Source organism: Microcaecilia unicolor, chromosome 10 (assembly GCF_901765095.1).
Source record: "Microcaecilia unicolor chromosome 10, aMicUni1.1, whole genome shotgun sequence".
Classification (NCBI taxonomy): Eukaryota; Metazoa; Chordata; class Amphibia; order Gymnophiona; family Siphonopidae; genus Microcaecilia; species Microcaecilia unicolor.
This window is the reverse complement of record NC_044040.1, coordinates 38,813,756-38,833,218: the sequence shown is the minus strand read 5'-3', so window position 1 is coordinate 38,833,218 and position 19,463 is coordinate 38,813,756. Positions and strand designations below refer to the sequence as shown.

Sequence of the window (19,463 nt, the reverse complement as noted above, 5' to 3'; positions counted from 1 at the left end):
AAATGGAAATAAAAAAAAATAGTGTTTCTGTGCTTACATAACACAGCACCAAACTTTTAAACTTTCTGGCAATATGTAACATTATATTATGGAATTAGCCATGAGAGGGAGTGCGTAGTATTGAACTGAATAGGACAGCTAACTTGTTAAGTTGTTAAAATGTATTATATATTTTGATTTTTTTCAAATAAAATGCGGTTATATTTGATGGACACTAACACTTACAAGAGATTTAAAATAAAGTTGAAAACTCCTTTTTTCCAAAACGTTTTTGAGACTGGAGCTCTGGCCCTGACTTAGCTATATGGGGGTCCTGGAGAGATTCTTGCATTTCTGCTTGGTTCGCTGTATTTTTTATTTGTTTGTCTATTTCTTCTTTAGTTTACTGTGCTGTCCTATCACAAAATTGTATCGCTTTTCCTTTTTTGTATTTTATTGTAAGCTGCTTTGAACTGTTGTATGTAGATTGCGATATATTAAGTTGTAATAAACTGTAAGCTAAATGGAAGCGTGTGAAAAGCTTGGCTCTTCTCCCAAGCCTTTAATGGAAGAAGCAACTAACTTGATAAGCCACAAAACACACCAGGACTAACATCAGCTGCACATACTGTAGCAGGACTTGCTTATTCAGTCTTACCCTAGTTGAGATCATTTTAAAATCCTTCTGACCTCATATGCAACTTTATTTAAGTTAGTCCCCTTATCCTATATAATAAAACTCACCCTCAACGTTCTGAGGACACTGACGTCACTTCCTTCATGAAGGGTTCGTGGTGGTGAAGCCACCAAAAGCACCATGTCTCTGGGCCCCGCCCTCGCGTCAAACGTGATGACGTCGAGGGCGGAGCAATGGTGTAACGCATCAAGGGCGGAGCAATGGCATCAATGGCTTCAGAACCAAGAAGGTGATGAAGGTGCGTTCACGAGGTGCGGAGCAATGGCGTCAGTGGCTTCAGAACGATGAACGGGTGGGTAGGGAGGGAGGGAGGAAGGGGGGGGTGTTGGGGAGGAAAACCTTGCTAGCGCCCGTCTCATTTGCTCCAGAAACGGGCCTTTTTTACTAGGTTTCTATATAACTCCTGTTACTCTGGGTTGTCTGTCTTTAGAGTCCACCTCTGCTTATACCCTATGCCTTCTATTAAGATGTTTTATTGCATACTGTGTAGACATTGTAAGTAGCATGCTGTTAACTTTTTTTTTAACTATATTTGAGATCATTGAGAGTTATTTTAAATTAGCTCTGTCGGGGGAAGATATGGTTAATGACATCACCTTTGAAGTTAATTAAAGTATTTTGAAAAAAAACTTTATTTTTAATAAGTATCGCAGATGGCTGGAATAAAGTAGGAAAGAGATCTGTTCTTCTTGCCAGAGGACCCCTGCAACTGGTGAGGCTTGGGAATACCCACCAGCCAATAACAAGTGTGCAAGAATTTTGGGTGGGCCTGAGTCAAAAGTAGGTGGGCCCAGGCCCACCCATGGCTACGCCACTGCCTAAAACTACGTTCCTCCATTTACACCAAGGAACATATGGTGTAAATCCAGGCGCATAGATTTAGGCACAGAGGGTCATATTCTATAACTATGAGCGTACATTTTGGAACACCCACAAAACGCCCATTTTGCCTTCCATAACCGCACCCTTTTTTGTCTGCACGTGTTAGAAGTTAGGCGCAGTGCTTTGCAGAATATGCTTAACGAGTTGTGTGCGTAAATTCTAATTATTGTCAATTAGTGGTCATTATTGCTTGTGAAGTGCTGCTATCAATGCTAATTAGCTTGTTAAGCCAATTAAGTTAAGTGCATTGTTATGGAATCTGCCTGGATTTCAGCGTAGATCTCTAGGCACACTATATAGAATCCGGGGGCATGGGGTAAATTCAATATAGGTTACTAAAAGTTATGCATCAAAAAACCCTGGGCGCTAAGCTATTGACACAGTTGTGTGCCAAATCTGTTATAAAATATTAGTGTAAGACCACAACTATTCTATAAGATGCGCACAAAAATATTCAGAATCCTGCCCGATATTCAGTGCTATTTAACTGGTCAGCAACCACCGCTCACTGCTTAAATAGCATTTAACTGGTTAACCATGAATATTCAGAGAAGGAAATAACTGGTTATCTCCGCTGAATATTCGCGGTTAGCACATAGGGCTAGATTCTATATATGGTGCATGAAAATTCCGCAAAAAAAAATATATGCCTAGGCGTATTCTCTAAAGTACGCCTACATTTTATACAATAGGCTTAAATTTCCACACAGTATATAGAATTACACCGAGTGCCTCCCCACATGACCACATCTAGTTGCGGCTACCTATACCATGTTTTACTTGGCATAAATCCCGATGCCTAAATTAGAGTGGGTGTATTCTATAACAACGTGCATAGATTTTAGAAACGCCCAAGCTCTGTCCATGGCCACTCCTCTTTTTCAACTATGCGACTTAGACTTTACGAACACCACATTAATTCCTATTTAATTCCTATGGGCCCTGCTGCAGATAACTCGAGCTAATCTTTAGTAAAAGACTCCCTAAGACATTGAAGGTGTGCAACCAAAAATTGGGTACATAAAGCAAGCCTATATGCTTTCTTTAACAACCATGTATGTCTGCAAGCTAGGAAAAGCAGCTAACCAGAGTAAATATTTATTTATAGCATTTATACCCCTCTCTTTCCCACTTGATAGCATAACTGGTCCCTCTTTCTGCTTCCCCACCACCTTCAATAATAGCAGTTGTCGTGATCTCCCAAGTGGAAATGTTGCAGGTCTGCTGTCTATAGGTTTTGTTTGCTATATATAGTTTCTCAGTAGCATATTCCCAGGGTTTCATGTTACTTCACAGTATCTGGCACAGGAGGGATTCTGTGCTGTCGTTACTGAGGTGACACTAGAATTTGAATATATATTGGGTAAATATCTTCATAAAGGCAGTTATTAAGTCCCAATAAATAAAATAAAATATTTGTTTTGTATGACAAGCTGTGCCCTGTATAGACTCTAAGGGGGTCATTTACTTAAGATTAGTGCATAATATCTGTCACAAGAGCAATTTATTCCTATGGGCCCTACTGCAGACAACATGCTTTCAGTCTTTAATAAAAGACCCTAAGGGGGGGTCTTTCACAAAGCCACACTAGCGTTTTTAGCTCGTGATAAAAATCAGCTGGTGGTAAGGACATCTCAGAGTTTACCACCAGCTGATTTTTAACGTGAGCTAAAAACGCTAGCGCACCTTTGTAAAAGGCCCCCTAAGATAGGTAAAGATTTCTTGCTGTTTGCAGAAAGTTTAGTGTGAATTTGCTTACCATTGAACCTCATATTAAAAAAAAACTATATGCAACATATTAGTCCCAGATTTCTCACTGATAAAGATATTAAATTGTATTTTTCCTCAAAGAAGTTGTAATACTCACTTTAATTTTAATAATGGTTTATAAACAAAGTAAATTCTGTTTAAGGATATCCTATATTTCTTTTCCGTCATTTTTAACAAGATACTTGGGATTTTTTGTTGTTGTTGTTGTTGTTCAGCTGTGAACTGTAGTGTTCATTGTGTCACAACAATAAACATTGTCAGATGTGCCACAACAGAAGAAAAGTTGAGAACCACTGCATTAGAAGTATATGAAGTTCTTCTTTCATTTTGGTAGACCACACATTGCCAGATGTCTACAGTATCTCCTGAGTGTTCCTTTCTATATTTCAAGCAAGATTTAGGACAAGCCTTCTTGGGTCATGGTTTCCTTCCTGCCACCTTCCCATGCAGGCCAGATTTGTGGTGGCTTGGAATATTGTCATCTCATGTCTACTTGTCTCTGCTGGGTAACGCATTTCAAAGCAAAGACCAAACTAGGAGCAGTAAAGAGCTGACAAAATAATTCTGGCATAAAGTTGTGAAAAGGCACAGATCAGGGGATGAGTATGAACGAATTGCAAAATATTTATTATAAAGTGGAGGACCTTGTGAACTGAGTTTAGTTTCCACTGCAGCTCATTTTGACTTCACCCTCTATTGCCCAGGTACAAAATATGTACCTGTATATAACATGTAAACTGCCTGTAACCCCAGAAAGGCAATATATCAAACTCCATCCTCTTACTCTTACTTTGACTAGTCTTGGCCATGGACACCTGTAGCTCTTTCAAGGTTTCTACTGGTCTTTTGGTTGCTTTCCTGATCAGTCTTGTTAGTCATCTAGTTTGAAGGGATGGCCTGTTCTAGGCATAGTCATGGTGGTGCCTGGGGATAATTAATTTGGAGTATGCTTTTAAAGCCAGGGCCAGCGCATCCTATGGACCAGGTGAAGCACTGGCTTAGGGTGCCATGATAAAGGATGCCAAAATCCCAGTCCAGCATCTCTCTCTCTCTCTCTCTCTCTTTTTCTCTCTTGAGAGTAGTACTTCCCATACTGTGGATTGGGACCCCACATGGGGTCACGTCATCAGTGGAAGGGAGCACATATACAAGACTGTTATCCCTCTGCCTGAACTTCTCTTGGATCTATGCTATTTAGTGGCAGTAAGCATGAGACATGTGCGTCAGGCAATGCTCATAGGCCCTGCCCTCCTCACATGTGTGGGCTTCCTATGCAGAGTCCTGGGGTCCGTGAGCACACACTGACATGTGAGATCCTATGCAGACTGCTATTGCCTTTGTGATTTGGACAAGTCTGGGGATGTGAATGGGAGAGTGGAGGTCTGCTATCTTGCTTTTAAAATACATATGATCCCAGATGATGGTTAAGTATTAAAATGTGATTCAATTGGATACAAGTTTGGGAAGCACTGCTATAGAAGTTAAAGGGGATGGACACTTAACCAGACAAGATTTCCATGTTTCTTCTACTTTTCTAAAGATTTATGGCATATATTTTTCCACTTGTTGTGGGATAGGATATGTGGGTAAATTAATAACTTCCTCCCTAAGATGGAGTTTATTACACCTGGGCTACCATTAAGACGTGTTATTTTAATGGGACTTGTGCTACACAAGTTAGGGGGGAATTCTCAAAATAGGCTACAGTTAAGATGGGTTATTTTACTACAAGTTGTGCTATTTTAGCACAGGGTCTCACTGCAAAAAATGGGGACCCCTGTGCTAAAATAGCATTACTTGTGGTAAAATAAACTCTGAATATAAACTCAAAATAATACAGGGAGTGCAAACTTTTATAAATCAATGAATACTAGATTGTTTGCACAATTAGTTTGCGGGCGCTTTCCACCTTATAATGACAATTAGATAATTAAACAAATGGAACCTCAAATCCCCCGGTAGCGAAAATTTCAATACAGAACTAGCACTACCAACATAGGGGTCCGTTTACTATCATAGGTTCCGTAAGGGACAGAAGAGGAGGAAAACCAATCGCTCACAAAAAAAACTCACTTTAAGTGAGAAAAACGGGCGACTTAAAAAAACTCCCCCTGTTCCTTACTAATGCCTAATGTGGAATACGCCAATCACCAAACTAAACAAGTATGTCCTAAGACAATTGTATCAATTGTTCATCACCCTTGTGAACTAAGAGCCCCCCAGGAAAACAACATCCATCTTCTGGATCTCTTAAACCCCCCAAGAAAAAGAAACATTATTTTTAACTGCTTGGGTATTTGGGTACTTAGCTCAGTCCAGATCCCAACGGGGGCTCCTAATAGTGTCCAAGGGGAGAGGTTGCCATCTTTCACCCCAACATTCAAGCGGAGTGCACCAACTCTCCGCCTCCAAACATGCACCCCCCCCCCCGCACTAAAAATAAAATCTATTTTTAGCACGTGGAAAGCAATTCTAAAACTACTGTGAGACACCTGAGTACATCCTGCAGTAGCATCTTTTTAACCTGCAGTAAGCACTTGCCACATCTTAGTAAAAGGACCCCTGTGTGTCCACCCAAAATTCGTGATCTTTCCCCTCCTCTCTTTATGGCATTATATGGTACTATAAAAAAAAAAGCATTAGCTGGGGAAAAAAAAAAGGAAATCCGATACACAGGCTTACAGGATATTGAAAATTCAGCACTGCACATAAACATATAAAGTGTATCTAGTAGAGGGTATTGCACACACACACAGAAAAAGAAAACGGTGAAATGGAAAACAGTAGAATAAGTGACAATAACAAACAGATACTCTGAAATAAACAATTAAACCAACATTTTTTCAAAAGCTCAACAGCAATAGAATTGCCCCTATGTGGCCATAAACTTCAAATCCTCCGAAAGGGGTAAGTATACATTATGGCTAGGGTAGATCATGTTTTATTCGGTTCATTTATATCAGATATCACAGAAATCCAACCCGCTGTGGGATGGAGAGTGGAAAGCATGCGAGATCTGAGAACGAGAGAGGATTAACCATGTAATAAAGCAGCTCTCTCCTCCTGCATGCAACAACCTCTCACATTTCATTCATCGCCCTGATCACCATCTTACCTTGTGCCCTCTGTAAAAGGCTATTTCTTCTACATTAGCTATGATTCGTGAATGGACGTAGCGCAGGTACCCCTTTCTGTGGGCTTCCTCGGCCACCAGCTTGCCAAATTTGGGCGAGCATGCTTTCAGCACTTTGGCAGTGGCATAGACCACCAGCCCGGCTAGCAGCGTAGGCCCCAGAGGGTCTGCTCCCCTGGCCTGGGCAGTTTGAATCAGAGTGTAGGAGGTCAGCACCACGTCCAGGATTGGTTTGGTCAGGTTGGAATAGAGGTGTGCCACAGACTGGGCAAACATCATGATGTCCTCGGTGAGGGACTGATCGGGGTTGGCCAGCCTCCCGTCCATGTTAATCACCTTGTAGTAAGTCTGATCGGCGAAATAGGTTCGGTAAGCGTGATCGACCAGGCGGGTGCGGAAGGCCAGGGCGAGCTTGCACTCCAGGTAGCGGATCGCGCTGTTCACGAAAGTGGCCGGGATGGCGATCAGAAGCCATTTCATCAGTTTGACGATGAAGCTCCTGGGCTTCTTCTCCACGATCGTCTTGACGATTTTGCCGTCCAGGCTGGCCACGTAGATGGACAGGAAGGTTCGGGAGATTAAAGCCACCGAATGCAGGCAGAGCAAGCCCAGCTCGTTGGTCAGCAGCCGGGGGAAGAGGATCTTCCTAAGTTCCAGCAGCTGCCTGAAGAAATCCGCATTCACCGCCGGCGAGCTTTTGTGCTGCGGCTTCCCCGCCGCACAGTGCAGGATCTGGCCCTGGTTTTCCGGCCGGCTCCCCAGAGCGTCCAAGCCGTTTTGGCAGCCGGGCGCTTTGAACTGCTTGCAGAGGATGGGGTAGAGGGTTTTCAGCCCGTATGCAGCGGCTAAGAGAAGGGCGGCTTTCCTGCCCGCGCTCGCCTTGGTCCATTTCACTCGCCCGGCTGCATGTAGCATGTGAGCCATTTTCCCTGAAACCACTTCGTGTTTTGCAATCACCAGATCACGAAAAGAAACAAGATTTCGCGCCAATGCATCATCATTTTGCGGTTGTGGTGGTGGTGGGAGACCGTACAAAGGTATGGGCAGTGGGAGATGCTTAGAGGCTCTGTCACATTGGCAAGACGGTGTCCTTCCAGAGGTTCAGCATCAATGCAAATCTGCTCTCATAAACTCCACCCCCCGAAAAGCTCATTGGATGGCATAAACCTATATGCTAAACTTCCTTAACATTCGCTTGTTTTAAAGTACAGAACACCGGGGAGCCTTTCATCATTTACCCCAGCGGACCTATATATAGAGATGGATGCACATTAAGTGCAGAAATAAACACTTGTAAACTATCACATGCTACTGTAGGTAATTGTTCTTAATTATATACTCGGTATCCAGTCTCATTAATAGAAGACTGCACAACCCTTAATAAGAAAATTGTTGCTTTCGCCTTAGTTTAATTTAATTGCATTTCATTGTGTGTAGAGTATAGACTCTTTTTTTTTTTAACTACAATTATCAAATTCTAAAGTTATTTGAATTAAACTGATTTGCTCATCGTTTGTTTTTTTTTAACGTTTCGTTCTTTATTGCCATTACAAACCACCTCAAGAGCCCCTGGGTGGAATTTTGGTGTACGAACACGGATAAGGGCTTCTGTTGTGGTGCTTTTTATTGAGCCAAAATATGATTTGAGCGAAGTTGTTGTACATAAACTTTGGAGACCGCCAGCGGTCTTCACAGTTCAGGTACGTACCAGTGAGCAACCGTGTTTTCCCTATCGGGTCTTTGGCTCTGCACATGGTCCCGCATCCTCCACAGGCTGCCCCCTGGATACAACAGCATATTCTGATAATGTTGTTCATATGAAAGGTGCAATGCAAAATCCCCATAAAAAGTCCACTTCAGTAAGGGGCCCTTTTATTAAGCTGCATTAGACGCTAACACTTGCCTAAAGCAGGATGTGCTAAAGCGTCCTGCTTTAGTTTTACCATCTGCACACGGTGGTGTTTATTTATTTATTTAATTATTTATTAGATGGCATGTCAAAGGCAGAGAAGGGCGTGGATGCACTAATCAACTAGCATGCTGCCATTACTGCAACACTAACTGCTTAGTGCATCCATAACATGGGAGTCCTTAGGCCTCACATAAGAATAGCCATACTGGGTCAGGCCAGTGGTCCATCTAGCCAAGTATACAGCTAACAGTGGCCAATCCAGGTCACAAGTACCCGGCAGAAACCTAAATATTAGCAACATCCCATGCTTCCCCCATGTCTATCTCAATAGCAGACTATGGACTTTTCCTCCAGGAACTTGTCCAAACTTTTAAAAAACCCAAATACGCTAACTGCTGTTACCACAATCTCCGGCAACAAGTTCTATAACTTAACCATTCTTTGAGTGAAAATATATTTCCTCCTATTAAACAGGAGGTGGTAAGTGCTCCCACATTTTTTTTAATGTCCTTGCACTAATGCCAATATTAGCACATGGCCACATATTCAAGAAACAGAGAATGACCTCTTTTACAGATGCACTAGAAATGGGCCTAGCATGTGAGAAAAGCCTATATAAGGATGTACTAAATCCATTTACTAGCGCTGCTTAGTAAAAGGGCCCCTAAATGTGAACTTTTAGATGACCACAATCACAGTGATTAAACGTTTATGTTTAAATCTAAAAGTATTATTAACCACTGGTGATTCTGGTCATTTAAAGTTTTAAAGTATAATTTTTGGACTTTTCAAATTCAAGGTCCCACAAACTGAAAACAATCATCTCTCCAGGATCAATAAGTAAGTAGCCGGGCTGGCCCTAACACTAGGCAAAAAAGGTGGTCACTTAAGTCACCAAAAAATTAAGAGATGCCAAAACAGAGTCATCCAGATGGATCAGCATGGCTGGAGGGAATACACACCCACCCTCCCTCCCCCCCCCCCCCCCCCCCAAATCAGCCAAAGGGGTAATTGAGTAGACCAGGCAAGGTGATGAGCCTGTGCTATGACTCTGGAGTGGAGAAGTAGCCTAGTGGTTAGTGCAGTGGACTTTGATCCTGGGGAACTGAGTTCCATTCCCACTACAGCTCCTTGTGACTGTGGGCAAGTCACTTAACCCTTCATTGCCCCAGGTACAAAATAAGTACCTTTATATATGTAAACCGCTTTGAATGTAGTTGCAAAATACCACAGAAAGGCAGTATATCAAGTCCCATTTCCCTTTGCTGTTCTTCTACCCAAGGACAGGCTGACCATTTGGGCAACCAGGCAGTGCCCAGGGGACCAGTACTTTCCTCTGACATCCCTCTCTTCCCTCCAGGACCAGGTCACCCCATCTCTCTGCCTCTCCCATGCTCTGTCTCCAAACTGCCCCATTCCCCACATGGAGTGAGAAAAGAGCTTCCAGTTCAAGCAGTAAGAAGAAGAGACAGAAGAAGCCAAGTCTGCACTTACTATCCTGAAGCTGGGTCTGCTGAGAATTTCCCTCTGCTGCGGCCCACCCACCCTTCTGACATACCTTCTTTTGCAAGGGCATGCCATGGCAGAGGGACGTTCTGGTGTCAGTGGACCAGGCCTCAGGACAGTAAGGGCAAGATGCACAAAAGTCCTCGTTAGAGCCGTTCCGTACCAAATTCCATAACGAATCGGTACGGAACGGCTATGCACGAAGGAAAGGGAATGCAAATGAGCTGCTCGTTGCAGCTCACTTGCATTCACTAACCCTTCGTTAAAACCGTCGGTAATCGGTCCTTAAAGCATGCATCTTCGGACGTTCCTCCGTTCCTCCTGGTCCCACCCTTGTCTGACGTAAGTAACCGTGCAAGGGCGGGATCAGGAGGAACGGAGGGACGTCCGAAGATGCGATGCGATCAGCTGTTCTTCCCCGTGCTGTGCAGTGCCTTCACACAGAGGTGAGAGGGGCTGTGAAGGCCCGGTAAGATGGAGGGGGGCCTGGTGGAGGGGGGGAGCAGTGGCGACGGGGGGGGCAAGGCTGTCCATAAAGGACGCTCCTGATGAGCGTTTCCCCCCCCCCCCCCCGCGATTTTTTTTTTTTACATTTTACTTTTTTAAGCTGGGCAGCCCTAACGAGAGGTACAGACTTCTCGTTAGCTTTCCCGGAGTTTTCCAGCGTTAGGGCAAGCGGTAAACTTTGATGCATCTCATTTCAATAGGGTTTCTACACAATTTGCTCATCTGCATTCCGTTTTCATTTGCTGCTACCGTCGTTGGAAATTGGGCTTTAATACATGCCAGGGTTAAAAACTTGTTCCTTAAAGGCTCGTTTAGTTTACTGCATCTTGCCCTAAGTGCGGATTTGGCTTCTCCTTCCTCTTCCTCTTCTTCTTACTGCTTGAATTGGAAGATCTTTTCTCATTCCAGGGACACTTCCACTGTCCTGTATTCAATAATGATGTGTAGATAGATGGCAGTGAACAGAAAGGAGCTGTTAGAGCATCGGTGATCTGAGTGGGATGTGGGGGAGGGAGGGAGACCAATTATCCTTATTGCCTATGGGCCCATATCACAGTCTGCCCCTGCTTCTGCCTTAAGGCTGGCAGTGCAAGCATATTCACACATTTGTAATGTGCATGTGGTGCCACCCTTAGGAAGGAGCAGGAGGAAGAGTGGTGGGGAAGAGTGGTGGGGAGCAGCAAGTCATTTGGGTCAGTGGAACATGCAAAATGGTGTTGTTAGGGTCAGAGCCAGTGTTAAACATGACGGAACCCAGGACGGAAATTTAGCTACAGGCTGTATCTTCAGCTTCAGGTAAGCTTAAGGTCCCCTGTAACCTGCTTCGGTTAGGGTCTGTTCTTTTGCTTTGAGTGCAGTTGCTCTTTGCCACCCTAGGTAACCACCTGATCTGCCTAATGATTAATCCAGTATTCCTCTATTGAGTTCAATTTTCATGGACACCTTTATTGATATTATTAACTTCTCAAACACCAAGCACTCATGCAACTCACTGTCAAACATCCCACGCAGAATCATCCAGACCCAACATCACACCAGATTATACATTCATCTACATGTTAACTCCTTGCCATAATTGCTACCTCAAGCGATACTTATACTCCAGTCTATAAAGATCATGTTTTTTTATATCCAAGGATCCTCATATGAAGTCCCGTTAGACCATATAAAATGGCTTCAATTAATCATTAATTTTCCGTTTCAGTCTAGGAGTTATTCCAGCACAGGTCTCAGTCTACTTGATGTACCAAATAAAGCCACAATGTCTTATTCACTTCTGGATTTCATATTTCACCATCACAACTCAGTTGCGCCTGGTCTTATGAATCCACTGTGTGATATGAGAAAGGCTTGCATGTGTAGCCACAACAAGAGATCCCTCTCAACTTTCAAACCGCAGTCCACTTAAATTCCTCTGGTTCCGCTATGCGTGACCGCATTTCGAGATATTCGTCTTCAGGAGGAACTGTTAACCATCACCTATAATCATTTACAATACATTAACCTCCCTATAAACACAATATTATGCTACCATCACTTTTATTTTAAGACTATAATATAAATCCCAACATAAATTTTATAACGGCTGCTTACCATCAGGGCACCCCTTCTGTGGGGCTATCCGAGGATCCGCCCACAATTTGGGTGAATTATTAAAAAGATCTATTAGTGACAATGATGCTGAGGGTCAACATTCCCCTTGTGGTAAATGTGTTTACTGCTCTTACTCAGTCACCACCAAATGGATTTCCATACCTAGGCCTACCAAAAGATTTTTCTTGAGAAGTATGACAACTTGTGATAGTGAATGTGTAATGTATTGCATTATTTGCCCATATTCTCTATATTATATAGGACATACTAAGAGAAAGTTGAAACAACGCTTGGCAGAACACATTAGTAACCTTAGAACTCAGAAAAAAAAAAGATACTCCTTTGGTAGCCCATTGGTTGGCAAAAAATCACAAGATTGCAGATTTGAGATTTGTGGTATTAATACAAATCGCTTCCCATAGAGGTGGTGACATGAGAACACAGTTGTTAAACATAGAACAGAGATACGTTTTCTCCTGGGGTATGGTGGCCCCCAGGGGATTAAATTTAGAAGTAGAATGGGTTTAAGCTAGTGTTTTCCGGAAGCTCGAGGGAGTATTTAATCTCCTCTTAATTCTTTGCAGCTGAGCAGTTTTGTGGGCGGATCCTCAGATAGCCCCGCAGAAGGGGTGCCCTGATGGTAAGCAGCCGTTATAAAATTTATGTTGGGATTTATATTATAGTCTTAAAATAAAATATTGTGTTTATAGGGAGGTTAATGTATTGTAAATGATTATAGGTGATGGTTAACAGTTCCTCCTGAAGACGAATATCTCGAAATGCGGTCACGCATAGCGGAACCAGAGGAATTGAAGTGGACTGCGGTTTGAAAGTTGAGAGGGATCTCTTGTTGTGGCTACACATGCAAGCCTTTCTCATATCACACAGGGGATTCATAAGACCAGGCGCAACTGAGTTGTGATGGTGAAGTATGAAATCCAGAAGTGAATAAGACATTGTGGCTTTATTTGGTACATCAAGTAGACTGAGACCTGTGCTGGAATAACTCCTAGACTGAAACGGAAAATTAATGATTAATTGAAGCCATTTTATATGGTCTAACGGGACTTCATATGAGGATCCTTGGATATAAAAAGACATTATCTTTATAGACTGGAATATAAGTATCGCTTGAGGTAGCAATTATGGCGAGGAGTTAACATGTAGATTAATGTATAATCTGGTGTGATGTTGGGTCTGGATGATTCTGCATGGGATGTTTGACAGTGAGTTGCGTGAGTGCTTGGTGTTTGAGAAGTTAGTGATATCAATAAAGGTGTCCATGAAAATTGAACTCAATAGTGGAGTACGTTGTGTATTACAGTGTTAATTTGGGGTACTCCTATAACAATTTATTTCCCTCTATTTTTATTAATAATGATTAATCCAGCCATGTGGATGCTTACATCAAAATACAATACATTTCCTTTGAAGTAGTGTTTTATTTGGGGTTATCACTGGCAGTGTCAAAGTAAAAGTCAAGAAAAGATTTGCCATCTGGATGCTAACTACTTGCCCCATTCAGGAGTGATTATACCTCAACCAACCTTACATATCTTCAGAGATAGAGGTGGAGGAGTAGCCTAATGGATAGATCAACAGGCTGAGAACCAGGGAAGCCCAGTTCAAATTCCACCATGGTTCCTTGTAACCTTGGGCAAATGACAACCCCATTGCCTCAGATACCAACTTACTCCCCCTTTACAAAGCCACACAGCAATGACAACACAGCCAATTCACTTTGAATGGGCTGTGACAGCATTACCGCACTGGCAACCAGTAGCACAGCTTTGTAAAAAGGGGGGTTGGATTGTAAGCCCTCCAGGGAAAGGGAAATACTTCCTGTACCTGAATAACTTGCCTTGAGCTACAACTGAAAAAGTTATGGTCCATATACAAATAAACAATAAAAGGGGAGTCATTAACCTTAAAGGATGATTATCATCTTCTCTAATTATTTTCAATCTCAGATGGATCAGATTTTCCTTCTCCTACTTAAAAGGGAAATTATTTTGTAAACTATCTTGAGAGGTTAATGTTTAAAGCTTCTGTTTTGCTCACATTAACTTGAAATCCAGAATTCTATCATATCATAGTAATTCCTGTCTAAGGCAGGGCACATTAATATAGGATTCACTGTTAACATGATATCATCCATTGTCCCATCTCTTATTACCCAAATACAGTGGAACCCCTAAATAACATGCCTCACAACAATATGAATCCACATATAACACAATCAAGTCTTGGCTCCCCCCCCCCCTTTTTTTTTTGTTTGTTTACATAGAGCTTCTTTTGCAGCAAATCAATTTTTGGTTCAGTTGTGTTCATGTTCTATTGAACCTACTATTTAACATGACCCCACATTTAACACAATGGTATTTTATTGCATTATATTGAGATTCCACTGTATCATTATTCTCTCTTATTCTATTGACGAAGAGTTCCAAAAATAATGCAAACATCAGGGGTGGCAAAGGCCACCACAACATAGTGACTGCCTTAAATTGAAATGCATTTGAATATATTCTATTGATTTAACTGTTGCTTCGGACTATGCAAAGTTTTCCACCCATTTCATAAAGTTATGTCTTCCTTTCCTTTAAAACTGAAATCTATCCTTTTATCATACTTATTATTTTTCCTCTCAAATATACAAAGTTTCACTCATCATACTTTCAAGATTAGTAGAGCCCCTTATTAACATAGCAACATCTTCAATATTCCCCCAAACATGATAATCTATGTTGGTGTTGTGCAGGGCTCAGTCATTAGACCACTCATTTTCTTTGTCTACAAGAGGTCTCAGAATGTGCAAATACCTTCTTTTAGGGTCTCCTACCACTCTGATGTTAATCACACAACACTTTTGTTTTGTGGTTGTTTGAAAGGTATCTCAGCCTAATAAGACTCCAGTTTTCTACAGGACAAATACATTTACTAGAACTGTGCTGTTGATGACAGGCCCTTGGCCTGGATTGGCAGCTATCGTGGACAGGATGCTGGGCTCGATGGACCCTTGGTCTTTTCCCAGTATGACATTACTTACGTACTTAGAATGTTTGTACGTTTGGGAAGCTTGCCAGGTGCCCTTGGCCTGGATTGGCCGCTGTCGTGGACAGGATGCTGGGCTCGATGGACCCTTGGTCTTTTCCCAGTGTGGCATTACTTATGTACTTATCTCATCCTCTGACTCTTCTCCATCAGTTTCCTACTAGTTATCTTGCTGCCTTTCTACTATGTCATCCTTGATGTACTCCTACTGTATTAAGCTGCATGCTCCCAAACTGAGTTCTTTCCTGCATTTCTTGGCAGTTCTCCTGCAGGAAGCATTATGGGGTGTTCTTAGACTGAAGAGTAAAATATGTATTTAGATGGCAATTTCAAATCAACACACATACTTTTCCAACAAATATCTAGCTACAGAAAAATGCAAGTGCAAGTGACCATGCATACTTTGTACCCAAAGCAAGTTTCAAGTTGAAAATACATGTGTGCTTTCACTTTGAAAATTGGTGCAAAGTCCATGGATACAAAATAAAAGCAGTATTTATATTAAATTTGTCCCCATAAACACCCTGTGAACTCATATTCCTAAATTGTGATGTCCCTGCAGTTGCCATGTCAACAGTCAAGCAATACAGGAAACCTCAAGATGAGAGATGCTTGACAGCTTCATACATGTCCACATCAGGCATTGATTACAAAAATGAAAGAGGTCTTTTCCGTTTCACACAACTCACATAGATGAGGCAATGATACATTTCAATCAAGGCTAGTCAATACTAAAATACCAAGAGATGGAATACAACTTTCTTCCTATCCACATTTGCTAAAATGCACCTGTATGGATCAATGAGTGATGCTCTTGGTTTTTTTTTGTTACTAGATGTTTGGTGTCATGTAGGAGGGTATTTCACTTTAAATTGTTTCTGGAAAAACTGACAAGAAGATACCTTTAATTTTGAGCTGTTCTAGCAACTGTGTCTGTAGATGCCTATAATTTTATATAGACTACTCTCATGGTTTGACTCTGGAGGTTAATGTTGACCATGATTCACAATTTGCCTACTGACTTCCCCCAATGGATAACAGAAGTACATTTCGCATCAGCCTGTCCTCTGCCTCCATATATATGTGATCTTTGCCAATGCCATGGTTGTCTTCATCAAGTGCTCATATACAATACAGGACGTAGTATGGAATTTTCAATATGATTAGAGCTATTGTTGATTGGTTCATCCAAGGGTCCAGAAAACAATCTACCAAAACCACAAGTAGCATCACAGCCTGAATATGCAAGTGGTCTGTGATTACTGGTTGCTGGTGACACATGTAAGCGCACACTTTTACCCATACTTGTATTGGAGACAATATGTACATTTCAGGGGCACCGAGAGACAAAGCCAGGCCCGGGGCAAAAACCAACACACTTGCCTCCGCACTCCACTGTATGGGCCCCCACCCAGGCCTGTTTACTTGCTTAATACTTGCCACCTGCTCCTGTGTGTCAGGACAAGGTTGACTGTACTCTGCCGCACAGGTCCTTCTTCCTGCCGTGTCCCCTCCCGTGTTTACAAAAAGAGGAAGTACTTCACACAGTTTCAAGTACACATCTACATTGAAAAGTTAGAAAATAAATCATTCAGCAAAATGAATGAGCACTCCACCTCCAAGCAGTAATAATATGAAGAATTAACTTTTATTTATTAATGTTAGGTGGACCTTGTAGACTGAAATAGATCTGCAAGACTTCAGTTTCTAAGTGCATTTTACTTATCCTTCTTCTGGGAACATAATTAGGAATAGAGAAGTACATCCTTTGAAAGGATTAAAATATGTGACCCTAGTAAAGTTATATTTCTAACACTTATATAAGTTTGTAGGAGGATCAAAAACGTAAAGATGATGTAGTGAAATCAACTAGTTGTGTGTTTGTGTGTGTGTGTGTGTGGGGGGGGGGGGACAGCAAAACCAGAATTTGCATTGATCAAATATGTACAGTAATCACAATGCTTTATTTGTAACAATTACAAAATATGTATTTATTTGTTACATTTGTATCCCACATATTTGCAGGTGCAATGTGGCCTACATAATACTGTAAAGGCATTTAAATTTGTAAAGCTTGTTGTAGCAGTTCTTATTGTTGTTTATTGTCTTTTCTGCCCTTATATTTTATTCTGTATTACTAGCTATCGATATAGGAATGCAAAAATGGCTTTTTATTTTCTCAATATTTGTATTAATGGTTATTTAACAAACACACAGAAAATCAATCAGGGGTTCTTTTAGTAAGGTGCGTTAGTGTTTTTAACTTACGCTAAAAATCATCTGGCGCTAAATGCTGAGATGAATATAATGGGCATCTCAGCGTTTAATGCCATCTGATTTTTAGCGTCAGCTAAAAACACTAGCACACCTTAGTAAGAGACTCCCCTCAGTGAATAAGGGGTACTTTTACTAATCTGCAATAAGGAGGCCTTCACTAGTTTCAGCGTGTGTGAGGCCCCCTTTTACCACAGCAGGTAAAAGGCTATTTGTGGGAAACACAAATGTCCGTGCGGTAAGTAAACCGCATTTCGATGGGGAGCCCTTACTGCCACCCATTGAGTTGGCAGTAAGGGCTCCTATGCTAACCTGGCAATAACCACTGCTGGTTAAGTTCTGGTGCTAGAAAAATAGTGCATATTTTTGTAGCACCAGAAATGATGCATGCTAGGGATGGTAACTACCGCCGGGCTCCTGTGGTAGCCCAGTGGCAATGCCGGGTTGGTGGTCTTGCTGCTGCTTTGTAAAAGGGCCCCTAAGGACTTTTTACAAAGCTGCGCTAGTGATTCTCCCGCGGCAAATGAAATGAGGAAGCCTGTAGTAATTGAATGGGCTTCCTTTCATTTGCCGCACAGGAATTTCTAGTGCAGCTTTGTAAAATAAGCCCTAAGGGTATCTTTTATCAAGCTGCGCTAGCAGCGCCCTGTGCGGTAATGCTGACAAAGCCCATTAAAAGTTTTTGTACTAAATCTTGTAAGGATACCCCCAAATGTTAAAAAATGGGTAAAATATTGCTAAGGCATCGATCAGCTTTGATTATAATTAATGTTATCCAGATCTGAAATTTGTTTGTACTTTTAAATGCAAATAAAATATGGAATGTATAAAAAGTCCTCACTTCATTGAAATAAATGAAAGAAAAGCCTACTTTATCCGGTTCTTGAATCTTTAGATTACAACGGCAGAAGGCCTAGTAGGCATGTTAAGCTGTTCTGCATATGACCATTATTTTTATATAACATTTAGCGTATCATTTTAGGACTTTTGGGAAACACTTAAATTATTCTTTGTAATTTGCTTTTTTGTTTGATTTAATGTGGTCATGCTGTGGAACAAAACGGGCAGTTTGGCTGTCCGCCTGCCTGAGGAGAGCGGGAGCCTGGATGTGTGAGTGGACTGGACGGAGTGAGTCTGATTGGCTGACTGGGGACGACTGGTTCCAACCAAGGAGGTTAGCCTCCCCTAACCTACATTTTCTGTTAGCGCAATTATAACCTATATTCCCTGTCATCGCAGTTATTATAGTTCTTGGCGCCGGCCGCCGCCGGGTGGGATTCGAATTCTCGTACTGGTCTCTCTGTTGAGCGAGCGAGCGTCGCGAGATTGAGAAAGAGCGGGAATTTGACAACAGCGGCCCCACGCACGGCGCTAAGAAGATAGGAAGGAGGCACGAATCAGCCTTGTTGGAGCCCAAATGAACTGGGTAGGAGGATCCAGGTAATAAGAATCGGAGAAGGGTACTTGTAGCAGTTGATTTTTGACAGTAGCTGGGATAATTTTGTTTTTTTTCTAGACTTCACCGTGTGTTTGTCTTTAAGGGATGTCTAGGCCTGCGCCTCGTAATCAAGGTTTTGGAGGCCCTCCAGACCAGAAAGCGGTCGTTTCATGCCATTCACAATAAATAGCCCAACTGCTGAAAACGCAGTGAAGTTGTTTAAAGTGCACATACAAAAACTGCAATATCTCATTACTTATATAGGACAAAGTCGAACAATGTTTACCAGCTAGGAGTCATATTGTGTTGGATAACTGGTAGCTGGTGAACATTGTTGGACTTTTTTTTTTTGTTGTTGTTGGTGATTTTGAAAACCCAACCCTGAAGGATTGACAAGCTGGGTGTCCATGGGGGAGTGGGGTTTCTCAATTACTTGCAGGCGACAAGTTTATTCTGTTGGACCACCTCTTTGTCCATTTTCATGGACCTTGGAGGATTGTCAGGTGGATCAAGGCAGCTATTGAAGCCACCTACACTTGCAGGAATAAAGCAGTGCTCCCAGATTGTGAGCTCATTCCACCTGAGCTCATGCAATCTCCTAAGTGGAGGTCTGGGTGTTTTTTTCTGGAGGTTATCTGTCAGGTGGCTACATGATTATCGCTAAACTCTTTTGTGAAGGATTACAGAATTGATGTGCAAGCCAGAGCCCTTCGGACTT

At 42.0% G+C, this 19,463-nt stretch overlaps 2 protein-coding genes across 2 annotated transcripts in view; one reads left to right on the top strand and one right to left on the bottom strand.

The window, feature by feature from the left end:
* Window positions 1-7,495, bottom strand: part of ABCD2 (ATP binding cassette subfamily D member 2) — a 77,329-nt gene extending 69,834 nt beyond the window's left edge. Inside the window, exon 1 of the mRNA XM_030217131.1 lies at window positions 6,444-7,495. Within this exon, the coding sequence (XP_030072991.1) occupies window positions 6,444-7,385 (942 nt within the window). The 5' untranslated portion in view covers window positions 7,386-7,495. The remainder of the gene's footprint in view (window positions 1-6,443) is intronic.
* Window positions 7,496-18,724: 11,229 nt separating this feature from the next.
* Window positions 18,725-19,463, top strand: part of C10H12orf40 (chromosome 10 C12orf40 homolog) — a 51,903-nt gene continuing 51,164 nt past the window's right edge. Inside the window, exon 1 of the mRNA XM_030216770.1 lies at window positions 18,725-18,747. Within this exon, the coding sequence (XP_030072630.1) occupies window positions 18,725-18,747 (23 nt within the window). The remainder of the gene's footprint in view (window positions 18,748-19,463) is intronic.